This window comes from Xyrauchen texanus, chromosome 2, assembly GCF_025860055.1.
Source record: "Xyrauchen texanus isolate HMW12.3.18 chromosome 2, RBS_HiC_50CHRs, whole genome shotgun sequence".
Taxonomy (NCBI): Eukaryota; Metazoa; Chordata; class Actinopteri; order Cypriniformes; family Catostomidae; genus Xyrauchen; species Xyrauchen texanus.
Window position 1 is genome coordinate 484,534 of NC_068277.1, and position 13,404 is coordinate 497,937.

General features: G+C 42.3%; 1 protein-coding gene across 3 annotated transcripts; it reads left to right on the forward strand.

Moving 5' to 3' along the window:
• The first annotated feature begins 872 nt into the window (after positions 1 to 872).
• LOC127653550 (ATP-sensitive inward rectifier potassium channel 12-like) lies at positions 873 to 10,811 on the forward strand. Of its 3 annotated transcripts, XM_052140260.1 has the most exons (3): positions 873 to 2,023; positions 5,883 to 6,009; positions 8,931 to 10,811. In XM_052140260.1, exons 2-3 carry the CDS (start codon positions 5,987 to 5,989, stop codon positions 10,435 to 10,437), a joined length of 1,530 nt encoding a protein of 509 aa, XP_051996220.1. In that variant the 5' UTR covers positions 873 to 2,023; positions 5,883 to 5,986; the 3' UTR covers positions 10,438 to 10,811. The 3 variants fall into 3 exon arrangements, with proteins under 3 accessions (XP_051996220.1, XP_051996212.1, XP_051996227.1); XM_052140252.1 differs by lacking the exon at positions 873 to 2,023 and having other exon boundaries at positions 4,619 to 6,009; XM_052140267.1 differs by lacking the exons at positions 873 to 2,023; positions 5,883 to 6,009 and adding an exon at positions 8,693 to 8,762.
• Positions 10,812 to 13,404: the final 2,593 nt, after the last annotated feature.

A 13,404-nucleotide genomic window follows, 5' to 3' on the forward strand; every position in this document is an offset into this window, starting at 1 on the left:
TAAATAACCCTCTGAAGACAAATGCTTTGTGAAGCGTCTTATGTGTATGAGACTTTTGCACTGAACCGTATATTAGTTCTTACTACCTCACCAAAGGTGTGCAGCTCACACACTGAACTGAACTGCTTCAAAGCATCTAGTGGCTGCCATCTCTAAGGGTCCCCTTTTCTCCCAATCTGGAACGCCCAATTCCCGCTACTTAGTAGGTCCTCATGGTGGCACGGTAACTCACCTCAATCCGGGTGGTGGATGACCGAATCGGCTCCGCTTCTGAGACCGTCAATCCGCGCATCATGTGACTCGTTGTGCATGACACCGCGGAGACTCACAGCATGTGGAGACTCATGCTACTCTCCACGATCCACACACAACTCACCACACGCCCCATTGAGAGAACCACTAATCACCACCACGAGGAGGTTACCCCATGTGACTCTACCCTCCCTAGCAACTGGGACAATTTGGTTACCCCATGTGACTCTACCCTCCCTAGCAACCGGGCCAATTTGGTTACCCCATATGACTCTACACTCCCTAGCAACCGGGCCAATTTGGTTACCCCATGTGACTCTACCCTCCCTAGCAACCGGGCCAATTTGGTTACCCCATGTGACTCTACACTCCCTAGCAACCGGGCCAATTTGGTTACCCCATGTGACTCTACCCTCCCTAGCAACCGGGACAATTTGGTTACCCCATGTGACTCTACCCTCCCTAGCAACCGGGACAATTTGGTTACCCCATGTGACTCTACCCTCCCTAGCAACCGGGACAATTTGGTCACTCAGGAGTCACTCAGCACACCCTGGATTCAAACTCACAACTCCAGGTGTGATAGTCAGCATCGATACTCGCTGAGATACACACACCCCTCCTCTTACTTATGATAAAATGATTATCCTCAAATGCATGTGACAACATTTTTTTTAATTAGGTTGAAAGTAATCAAAATAATCCAAAATTAAACACATTAGATTAGCCAAAAAAATATATAAGCACATAGACATCAAGGCAGCACTACGACGCTATCTTTGGTGATGCACTTGTATATTTAAGGGAGGAAACGTTGATCGTTTCGCTGTCAGTCAGAAGTTATTTGGGGGCAATGGGACCCAGCAATGACCCAGATGGCACACTGAGACTCTGAGCTGTCTGTTTTCCATCTTCTCATCTTGAAAGCATGTCAATCTAATTAACATCTGATTAACATTTTAAAGAGATCAGATTTACAAACATCCTAAATCATGAACATCTCAAAGACGAATGACATACGAGAGGAAACATCTTATAAAGGTATTGCCTTAACATCCTAAAAAACACATCTTGAATATTTGGTTACATCCTTGTCCAGAAGGATTTCCATTCACCCGTTAGTTTGTGTATAAGGAACACCATCATAATCATGTTAGAGGACAACATTGAAACACAGTGTTTAAATAATTTGACAAGAGGAGAGATCCTCTATCTCTGAAGAAAATCAAGAATGGTGCAAATGTTTTTGGAGCATTGTATTTTCACTCAAATTTAAACACAGAGAATTTGTGTTAAGAGATATAAAATGATGAACTCTGAGCGCCTCGTGATTTCATTTCATTCTCATCCATCATGTGACATTCTGTCCTAACCGGACTAATTTGTACTGAATTTCACTTGACATCATTCTAAAGTGAATATAATCAAACTGACAGACCCTCCTCCTCTTCCTCCTCCGTTATCCGCCGGTCACCCACATGAGCGCGAGACCGCGAGGTTGAGGAGGAGAGAGAGCGCGCGCGCGGAGATTACCGTGTGAGGGAAATCAAACCAGAGAGATTAACCCGCGATAACTACGAGAAAATATTCATTACAAAAACGTCGCGTTGGTAATATCGAGTTAAAGATGGAAGTCTCGTTCGGAATATAAAAAAAAGGAATAAAAGCGCGGGCGAACAGAGCGCGCGCTTCCCGCCAAACCGCAAATTACCCGCGAACATCGCTGAGCGATTATACAAAAACACATTTATAGAATATCGCCTTTATTAAGGTGAGTAGTTATTGTGTGTGCAGTGAATTTGTCAGATATATGTCGGAATTGGTTTTTAATGCACTTTTCTGCTGTGTAATCAAACAGAAATGAGTGTTGAATGAAGTTTAGGAGTTTGTTTCACTCTTTCAAAATCCGTGTGAAATTCACATTATTTTATTTCTGGATGAAGATATGGATAACCTCTTGGCATTTAATCAGAATTAAATTGGTCATTTATAAAAAAACCCTGATCTCCCCACTAGTAGGCTGTATGACTTTGGAAAAGGTTACTTTTCCTAAATTAAATGCAATTACATTTGTAGAAGGCATTTAAATGTGTTATGTAACATGGCAACACTGTAGAAAATGCTTTTGTCAGTTAAAATAAAAAAAAAGTGCTTGGTAAAAACGTAATGGTAAAACTGAAGTAAAAACACAACTGAATCAACCCAAATAACTTTACAGCAATTTCAGTAACGTCAATTAAGAAACAATGTCTGTTTTTACAGTGTTTGAGCGTTGTATTTGAGAAATATGAGTTTAACGGGCTGATGACCCTTGAACAGATGAAGAGGATGAATGCTGGAGAAACAGAGCAAAGAAACTTGATGCTCTAATGAAAAAAAAAGATTAACAATCCGTCTGAGATCACGCACGGATCTGGAGCTTTACCGGATTTACTGTACCGCAGAAACATACCTGCTCGTCATATTTTATGTCAACCTAAATCCCGCAGATTTAAGACTAACATCTGCGGCATGTGCCACAAGATCCATGAGACAAATCCAGCGGTCAGTTCTGAGTAATTCAAGTTTTCTGATGAGCGTTCACACCTCGTGTACACGCAACCGCTAATCTGATAGCACACGAACATCACCCAGACCTCCATGTGTGTGTTTACATCGTCATGTTCAGTACGTTTATAAGACGTGTCCTCTCAGATGTCAAGAAGACAGTTAGTAGATGTCTTTGAGGTGTTTATGAGTGTTTGTAAAGATGTTTAGCTGATGTTAATTAGATTGTGATGAGGTGTGTTCAGGGTACTAATCATTGGCTTTCAGTGTACACAGACGAGGTGTCGGACTACTTTAGTGGAAAGCGCTAAATGTGCTGGAGAACTGGGACGCGTGACTTTAATTCCCCTGATCAATCAGAGTTTAATGTGTGTGTGTTTGTCTGAGGGTATTGAGGTTACTGAACCCAACGTTGGCGCTCATGCCAGCCTGCAAACAGAAAAGTCCCATGTTTCGTTTTTTCCCTATAATCGAACACTTCAGAAACGTTGATTCAAGGGCATTTTCACACTTGATTTTATATTTTGTGTTCTGAAGGACATTCAGACTGAAGATAACACAAATATTGTTTTGGACACTCTACATGCAAATACAAGATCAATCTCAATTAAAAGCCAAATCAAACAAAATTGCATTTTTCTTTAAAGTTGATTTAACTGGAGTTAATAACGGCAACGGAGCTTTATCATTTATCAACATGAATAATATCAGATGAAATCTGCTTTAGTCTTAACTCACCTGAGAAATATAATCTGTCACTGTGTGTGTTTTAGAACATATATTAATCCCATCATCCCCCTCTTTATGGTAACACACACACGTATCAGATTACACAGCAGTATTCTCAAGCGTCTCATATCCGTGTAATAAATGAGACATGAGGAGATTATTCAGACATCATTTAATGGATTAAGAGTTAAGAAGAATACCATCAGAGTCTCCTTCAGACACACACACACACACACACACACACACACACACACACACACACACACACACACACACACACACACAGAGGGATTAAGTGTGTGTTGTGTAATAAAGGTTAGAGTGTTTATGGTAAAAAGCAGTGAGTGAATCACATGCATGTGTTGAATCTGATGCAGCGTGACTGCTGCACACCTCCAGATGAACAAATGTAATGTTTTATAACACACATAGACATTGAAATCTCTTCAGTAGTTTAGAGGACTGTGTATGATGTGTAAACCCAGAAGAACATTTCAGTGCTTTCATTACGCAAGAGTTCTTTAAGCATCAACTTTGTCCCTTTTTTATTATTTTCTCCCCAATCTATAACGCCCAATTCCCAATGCGCTCCAAGTCCTCGTGGTGGTGTAGTGACTCATCTGAGATGTCAATCCGTGCATCTTATCACGTGACTTGTTGAGCGTGTTACCGTGGAGACGTAGCGCATGTGGAGGCTTCACGCTATTCTCAGTGTCATCCACACACAACTCACCACACGCCCCACCGAGAGTGAGAACCACATTATAGTGACCACGAGGAGGTTACCCCATGTGACTCTACCCTCCCTAGCAACCGGGCCAATTTGGTTACCCCATGTGACTCTACCCTCCCTAGCAACCGGGCCAATTTGGTTACCCCATGTGACTCTACCCTCCCTAGCAACCGGGCCAATTTGGTTACCCCATGTGACTCTACCCTCCCTAGCAACCGGGCCAATTTGGTTACCCCATGTGACTCTACCCTCCCTAGCAACCATCCCAATTTGTTTACCCCATGTGATTCTACCCTCCCTAGCAACCGGGCCAATTTGGTTACCCCATGTGACTCTACCCTCCCTAGCAACCGGGCCAATTTGGTTACCCCATGTGACTCTACCCTCCCTAGCAACCGGGCCAATTTGGTTGCTAAGGAGACCTGACTGGAGTCACTCAGCACGCCCTGGATTAAAACTCATGACTCCAGGTGTGATAGTCAGTGTCAATACTCGCTGAGATACACAGACTCCAGATGTTTCTTTTAAAAACGAGTCAGTTGGTAACCGATCTGAACGTCAGCTACGACGAGGGCACCGACAGACTGTTCCTCGTGTCTCCTCTGGTCATTGTACATGAGACTGACGAGGACTCGCCGCTCTGGACGATGAGCGGATCTGGAGTCTGATGACTTTGAGATGGTCAGATATCACGTGGTCTCAGGAGAAGCGTGGACTCAAAGTGCTCTCCAATCTCATTTCTGTTAGGAGAAACATCTGAGATATGAAACACTGCTGGTGATTTTGCTCTCGCGGTGGCGAGTAATTGAGTGACTGTCATAGAACATCTCCCTTCAGCTATAATCTAAATCAAATCATTTAGTCAGTTGACATATACACCAGTGTCATGATGGATGATAATCTTGATGCTACTCCACAACACTGCAGGCGTGACATGAACACAACGTACAGGAAACACAGTTACACGTCTGCACAGCGTTTACTAAAAGTGCAATAATCTCACTAAACACACTGGAAAGCATAAACTCTGGATGACTGTTATCCAACATCTGATGCAATCACATTTTTAAGGGTGACTTTATGATACCATCGTAAATCTAAATATAAAATGTTAAATTCAAATATGATCATTTAGAGAACATGCAGATTACTGCCTGACTGATATCTGACTGTGTGTGTGTGTGTGTGAGTGTATGTGTGTGTGTGTGCGTGTGTGTGTGTATGTGTGAGTGTAAGTGTGCATGTGTGTGTGTGTGTGTGTTGTGTGTGAGTGTGTTTGTATGTGTGTGTGTGTATGTATGAGTGTGTGTGTGCATGTGTGTGTGTGAATGTGAGTGAGTGACTGTGTGTGAGTGTGTGTTGTGTGTGTGTGTGAGTGTGTATGTATGTGTCCGTGTATGTATGAGTGTGTGTTTGTGTGTGAATGAGTGTGTGAGACCTATTTTAACAGCTGCTTTGACCCAATTGAAGCGTTTCCAAGCCAGAACATGACACACTTTGTCCACTTCTAATTCATATTCTCTTCAAGAACTGTTAATCAATATTGAAAACACATTTTTAAATATGCACAATGTTCAGCACTGCATTTGATGATTTTCTGTGTTCCTCTCTTTCCCTGCAGGGTTTGTGTTGTGTGTATTGTGTCAGGATGCCGATCCTGAATCTCTCTGCGTAGGCAAACGAAGCACTGTTCAGTCCTGTCAGCACACACACATCACACACAGCATGGGAACCAACAGAGCCAACAGGTACGACCAGTGTGTGCGCGCGTGTGTGTGTGTGTGTGTGTGTGTGTGTGTGTGTGTGTGTGCTTTTAGAGACAACATTAGAGCTCAATGTATATGCGTCAAGATATGTGTGTTGCAAAATCTATCTGAGCGATTCCAAATTGCATAACTCCATTAAGACAATAGCATAAAAACGATGCTCTATTTTTGGTATAAATTAAGCTAAATAAATGTTAAATGTCCACCGATAATGAAAAGCTGTATAGGAGCAGCCATACTGAGGACATTGAAAAGTGTTTTGACCAATAAATAAATTATATTTATATATATTTGAAGATTCAGTGTTACTCCAGAGATCATGTCTCTGACAATAATGAGAAAGAGCTATGACACATTTATCTGTTTGAAGAGATTTGATAAATCTGCAAGAACCTTGAGAGCTCACGGTGGGTCCCGGTTTACATTTTAATAGTGAATACAAGACGTTATTTTGATGTTCAATATGTTAACTAAGTCTGTTGTTGAAGAAAGTCATCATGTCTGTATATATATCATATTTGCAGAATGATTTTTATGTGGCTTGTTGTGAGTATCGCGGCAGTTCCCTGGTGAAACACTGGAGGCGCTACAGCAAAAATTACTTTAATTCAATTTTACACAAATCACGATTAGAACGGCAGATTATTGGTTCATAAACACTTACTTTTCACCCTGTTCCTCACACAATGCAATCTTATGACATCTAAACCCTTTTACTATATGTTACTACATTAATCCGGATACATTTGAAAATGTATTTTCATTTAAAATTGCTCTCTGTCCACACTAGCGCTTTCAAGTGTTTTCCAAATGTTGCTCGTTAGGGTTAGGGTTAGGGAAACGCATTTGTCCTCGTGTTCCGTCGCCGGACACCAATTCCGAGTAAACTTCCCTTCGCATTTGAAGGAAGGAGTGTTGTTTTTTAACAACACTATCAAAGTGAGTATCAAGTACAACAGCGCCGCTATAACACGGGCGGCCATCTTGATTGTTTTGGTTGGATAGATCACATGACTGCGTCACATGACAACAAATACATCATGATTTTCAGATCAGTCCACACTACAACGCCACAACAGCGTTTTCAAATGTATCCACTTTGGAGAGCGTATTCAAAAAGCTCGGACAAAAACATCGTCTCATTGTGGACGGAAGAGAGAAAAAGATGCCCTAAAACGTATTAGTGTGGACAACTCATAAACCTCATCTGTGTGGGAGAACATTTCACTCGCTTTAAGCGCCACACAGTGGACACTTCGCCTCAGAACTGCCGTGATACGTGTAATAAACCACGTCATCTAATTTAGCAAAAATGTTGCCATGTAATTTTCATGAAATCAGGGGGGTTACCACCGGTCACAGTAACGCCACACAACCGGATGTGCGTTAAATATGGATTATTGGTTGGTCGATATATTTTTGAGGCATTGATATTTTAAAATGAGTAGACATTTAAATTAGAAGCCCAATTTGCATGCTTTCCAATTCACTCTGTTGGCCTCTGTTTAACAGTCTGGTGTAATAGTGCTGGGAGACCACCAGAGGGCGATATATAATATCTATCACACACACACACACACACACACACAGGAGATAGCAGTCCAAAGTAACGAAGGTTTTTCTACTTCAAGAATGAACAAATTGACGTAGATGAGCAGGTTAGTTTATGAAACTGGTGAAACTGCTCAAACTGAACGATTAGAAATGGCGACGTTTATTATTCAATTTCTCTGTAAGAAGCCTTGAATAGGTCTTTCATTCAAGCTACCACAAAACAGCATACTTACTCAAAATAGATCATCCAGTGATGACTAGAGTAAGTAGTCTTTGATCATGTTTTGGGTCGAATTTAATGGAAAACAATGCGACTTCGTGAAACACTTGCTGTTCGTGGCATTCAGAATCCTTGGTGGTGTGTTTCTAATTGTTTCTAATCTTAGAACGGAGCACTCACACATTATTAACAAGTTGTTTAGAGACATATGTCTGAAGAGACTATTGTGCAAGAGCAGCCCTATGTAAATCCTGATATATATCGATAATCATTGGGAAAATCTTCCGATTATTGATGTGTGAAAGACATCGATCCCAAGCCTTGTGTTAAGCATCTACAATCATTAAGCTCTGAATTGTTTTGAATACTAATGATAAAATGCAACATGTGTTATTGAATTGGACTCAAAACTCAAAGGTTTTAGAGATTTTGTCAGCTGGTTTGTCAAAGTTAGTGTAGAATTTTATAAACTAAAGAGATTTATTTTCGAGCTGTGGGGGTATATCAGGCCTTAAAGCACAATTATAAGTGTTTGAGCCACCAAACAATTTTAGACTCGCTAATGAATATTATATTTTGTTGTATATATTTGTTTGTTTGTGCGTGTGTGTGTGTGTGTGAGAGAGAGAGAGAGAGCGATGAAAGAGGAGGGGGGAACACATAATCCATAAACCTGCACTGACCGCAATTCTGATATGGCTCAACACAACTAACCTTCCCCATAATCCTCTCTGGACGATAGGGGCAGGTTACTCATACCTGAGTCCTGCTTACCTTCTTTGTGACAAAAAGTGAAAGGAGGAGGATAGAGAAAATATGAAGGAGAGAAAGCATGAAACATCAAGTGTCCACTGACTCTGGTACTTCCTAACCCTGACCATTAGCAGGAGGGGTCAGTGTAGTACTGTTTCTAGAGAGAGACGCATTAGACACAGAGGACGTGACTCATGCTTTATCTGGAGTGAGTGCGTGTCCTTTAAAGCGCTCACTGGAAAGAACAACCGGTCCAATCAGATTACAGCTCTTTACCCGTCCTCCCCCCACTCTCCAAAACTCCCACAAACAACCCTGAACTCTTACGGATTCACATGTTTTCTGACCAAAACTCTGTATTCTCTCTGCTCTTCAGGTACAGCATTGTTTCTCCCGATGAGGAGAGACTGAAGAGCTCTACCCTCGGCCTTCACAGCAGCCACAGTACGAGCCGTCTGCAATCCCCCGCCAGCGCCATGAGCGGTGAGAGGACGAGTGTGGCGATGGGAAACAACTACAACGGGAAGATCTCCACCTCTGGACGGGGTCAACTGAGGAGTCGCTTCGTAAAGAAAAATGGGAAATGCAACGTCGTCTTTTCCAATATGGACGACAAGCCGTGGCGGTACCTCGCGGACATCTTTACCACCTGCGTGGACATTCGTTGGAGGTACCTGCTGCTGATCTTCTGCTCAACGTTCCTGGTGTCCTGGCTCATCTTTGGCGTGATCTTCTACTGCGTCTCGTTGGTTCACGGAGACTTTGATAAGGATCGTAGAGTTCAAATCCCATCTGGGCAACATAAGGAGTGGAAACCGTGTTTGCTGCACGTTGAAGGCTTTGTTGGGGCTTTTCTGTTCTCCATTGAGACCCAGACGACTATTGGTTACGGCTGGCGCTGCGTCACTGAAGAGTGTCCCATAGCGATTGTGACTGTGGTGGTGCAGTCCATTGTTGGATGCATAATTGACTCCTTCATGATTGGCACCATTATGGCCAAAATGGCACGACCAAAAAAGAGGAACCAGACGCTGCTTTTCTCCGAGAATGCTGTGATTGCGTTGAGGGACGGAAAACTATGTTTGATGTGGCGTGTGGGGAACCTGCGTCGGAGCCACATCGTAGAAGCCCACATTCGTGCGCAGCTCATACGACCCCACATCACGGCAGAGGGCGAGTTCATTCCTCTCGAGCAGACTGATCTGAACGTCGGCTACGATGACGGCACCGACAGACTGTTCCTCGTGTCTCCTCTGGTCATTGTACATGAGATTGACGAGGACTCACCGCTCTGGACGATGAGCAGGGCGGATCTGGAGTCGGATGACTTTGAGATTGTCGTGATTCTTGAGGGAATGGTTGAAGCGACAGCCATGACCACGCAGGCACGAAGCTCGTATCTTTCTCGAGAGATCCTTTGGGGTCATCACTTTGAGCCCGTTATTTTCGAGGACTGTGACCACTATCAGGTTGATTACGCGCATTTCCACAAAACCTATGAAGTTTTGTCAACGCCCACCTGTAGCGCTAATGAGCTGAGGGAATTAGTTGGTCGTCGGTCATCAGCATCATCATGTTCTGTGACACCCATCAGCCAGCGGACTCAAACCCTGCTGCCACCTCACTCGCCCAGCGCTTTCTGCTACGAGAACGAGGTGGCGCTGTGCTGTGGAGAGGAAGATGAGGAGCGATTGGAGGAAGGACGGTCATATTTGGCCAGCATTCCCACAGACTTCCAGAAAATGTTCCAGGATACAGCCACAATGACCTCTAGCAATAACGTGCTGTGTGTGTTTGACATGGACAACCAGATGGAGTTTGACATTTTACAGACTGCCATACCGCTTGACCCAATGACCTATAAGAGCGAGTCTGAGATATGATGGGATGGAGATGTTTCCATGACAACCCCTCCAGAATCCTAACAGAGTCCAGTTTGTGCTGAAGGATTCCAATGATAAGACGCCTTGCCTGCTTTTACTCGTGTAGTCTTCCCAATGGAGAAAGTAGGAGTGTTTCACCTCAAGGTACCCATGACCCCTAAAGGTTGTGACCTGATGTTATGCCTCTTAAATGGTCATTTTCCTCTCATGAGATCACATGAGGGGTCACATCACATGGCTTGTCCTAAAGGAAGATGAGGTCACAGATTAAATGGACGAAACCTTCTTTGAAGCTGATGATGGTAAATAAGAAAGATACCAAGAAGACTTGGATAAAAATAAGCACAAATGAACTCACCAAACAGAAGAAAGCTGCTGTAGACCTCTTTCACTCTGTACTGTTCACTTATGCTGCGTTCTCATCTTGTTGGAATGACTGAAATAACAGATGATTCTCCGAGATGTCCTCTGAAATAAATGGATTCATTAGTAATGTTCATTAAACCAAAATAGATACAAAAATATTCCACAGAAAGTGCAACAGGTAACATAAAGCTATAAAAACATACACACAATCAATTTATATGACGTCACAATTGTCAAGGGAGAGAAGTCTGAACTCTCATTAAATTCTCAGTTGTAATTAAGAGCTTGAAATAGATGTCAATGGTTTGTACTGCTTGGAAACGTAATTATGGCAATTCCAACATGATCAATGGGAGGTCGGCATGTTGTTTTACGATAGTTCCGATACACTAGGATCGGCGACATTATGCCGACTCACGTCATGTCCTCATAGTCATGTCTGCAACGGCTCCAGCTCGATTGCGTTCCCCTGTGGCGCACCCAGAAGCGTGTCACATCTGGATGCGCGTCTCGTCAGCGGGGAACACCACGGAACGAATCCCGTTGTGATCAGGGAGTAATCGCGACCGCATAGTCAGTGATGGCCGTGCTGTGTTTCATACACTAATGGTTAAGGTTAGGTAAAGGTTTGGTCGTAGACTTTATAGAACTGTCATTCCTCATATGTGCCTGTACAGCAGGAAACAACTCGCTTCGTGGATATTACACCCAGAAATTGCCGTTCACATGTGACCATACGCCCAAGAACACTTCCCGCTTTGGCCACATGGGGCAGTGTTCCGTATTTCAGTAAGTATACGGCGATTTTAGATAAAGAAAAGCTGACCTACTCTTTCCGATCTCACTGCGAGATCAGTCTGGGCAATTGTGACATGAAGCGAATGCATCATTAATTCTAGAGTTCGACATTTAAATGATCTATTATAGTAGGGCACTTTAATCTGTTTTCTAAAACGGTTGCGGTAATGGAGAGCATTTTGTAAACGCTGTTTTCCGTGGAGGAAAATGCTGTTTTAGTGTGGATGAGAGGAGTAAACATGGCAAATGGATGAGTGTGGGCGTGGCTTAAATCTGTTTTAATGGAAGGTCAAATTTTAATGGATGCATCTAAAAAATTATAATTAGCTTTGTGGTTTGAATTGAGAGTAGAGGTGGACCGATTGTGGATTTTGCTGATGTTGATAACTAAGGTCATGGGAAAGAACGATAACCGATTAATCGGCCAAGAGTTTTTCAAATCGATTTATAGAATGTTAAATATTCTCTGTTTATTGTGTTGGGAATCCAAAATGAATAAAATCACAGATGTGGGACTTTTAGTATAAACATACCAAAACACTCGGAGACTCTTATTCTGAAATGGCACAACTATCGGCAGGATTAATCAGGAAAACTGATATACAGGACTTGAGTAAAGAGATAAGCTCCCTCAGTCATGGGATTTCCAGGCCTATACAAGTCATTGATATTAATCAAATCTTTATAAATAAAAGTCCTGATATATAGTGATAAAAGTGTGTAGTTGTACAGTATTAGAAGTGGCTCTTTATGAGTGTAATCACTATATAATGATTTTAATTTCTTCATAAATGAGGGAATCCTGTGTGATAAAGATGTAGAACATTAAATTACACCCAAGGAATATTCCACAGATCACTGGATCCGTCTTTATTTTAGCGTGTTGCACAGGAATGAAATGAGATTTAAAGAGGAACTCAAATGTGGGACTCTTCTATGTGCACAGACTCAAAGCCAATCTTTTCACAGGTATTGTATGAATATTGTGATGTGTGTTTAAAAGGAAATGCACTTTTACTCCTTTAATTGTACTGAACCTGAACATCTCCTGAGATTCTGCTGCTTTAAGGGTTGAGGATTGTGATGTGTGTAAATATGAAGCTGCATGATGAAAATATGATCTTTATTATTTCTGTCAGTTTAAACTCTCGAGTCTTCCTGTTTGACAATCTTCATGTTTGAGGTTCCAGACGTCATTCTGAAGGTGTTAAACTCATGAAATGCACTTTATCTTATTGTGTTGCACCTTCTAATATTGAAATAAATCTTTATACAGCACTCTGGATGTACACCTTCATTACTCATGACGCAGTCCTGTACGTCAGTGACTATATGACCTCTCATATACAATCACATGACCTCCCATATATAATCACATGACCTCTCATATACAATCACATGACCTCCCATATATAATCACATGACCTCTCATATATAATCACATGACCTCCCATATATAATCACATGACCTCTCATATACAATCACATGACCTCCCAGACGGTTTAATTTGACTCTGTGTTTCACCTGTTACATGTTCATGTGATATTAATATTTTGTTCAGGCATGTTTGATGCTGTTTAAAGTACACACACACACTCACACACACTCACACACACTCACACACACCTCACACACACACACACACACACTCACACACACACACACACACTCACACACACACACTCACACTCACACACACACACTCACACACACACTCACACACACACACACACATACACACACTCACACACACACACTCACACACACACACACACACACACACACACACACACACACTCACT

What these genes read in the sequence shown, in the direction of transcription:
- LOC127653550 (XM_052140260.1), top strand. Translation starts at nt 5,987, where the DNA reads ATGGGAACCAACAGAGCCAACAG. An exon ending in GGAACCAACAGAGCCAACAG is followed by an intron (nt 6,010 to 8,930) that starts GTACGACCAGTG and finishes TCTGCTCTTCAG; the next exon opens with GTACAGCATTGTTTCTCCCG.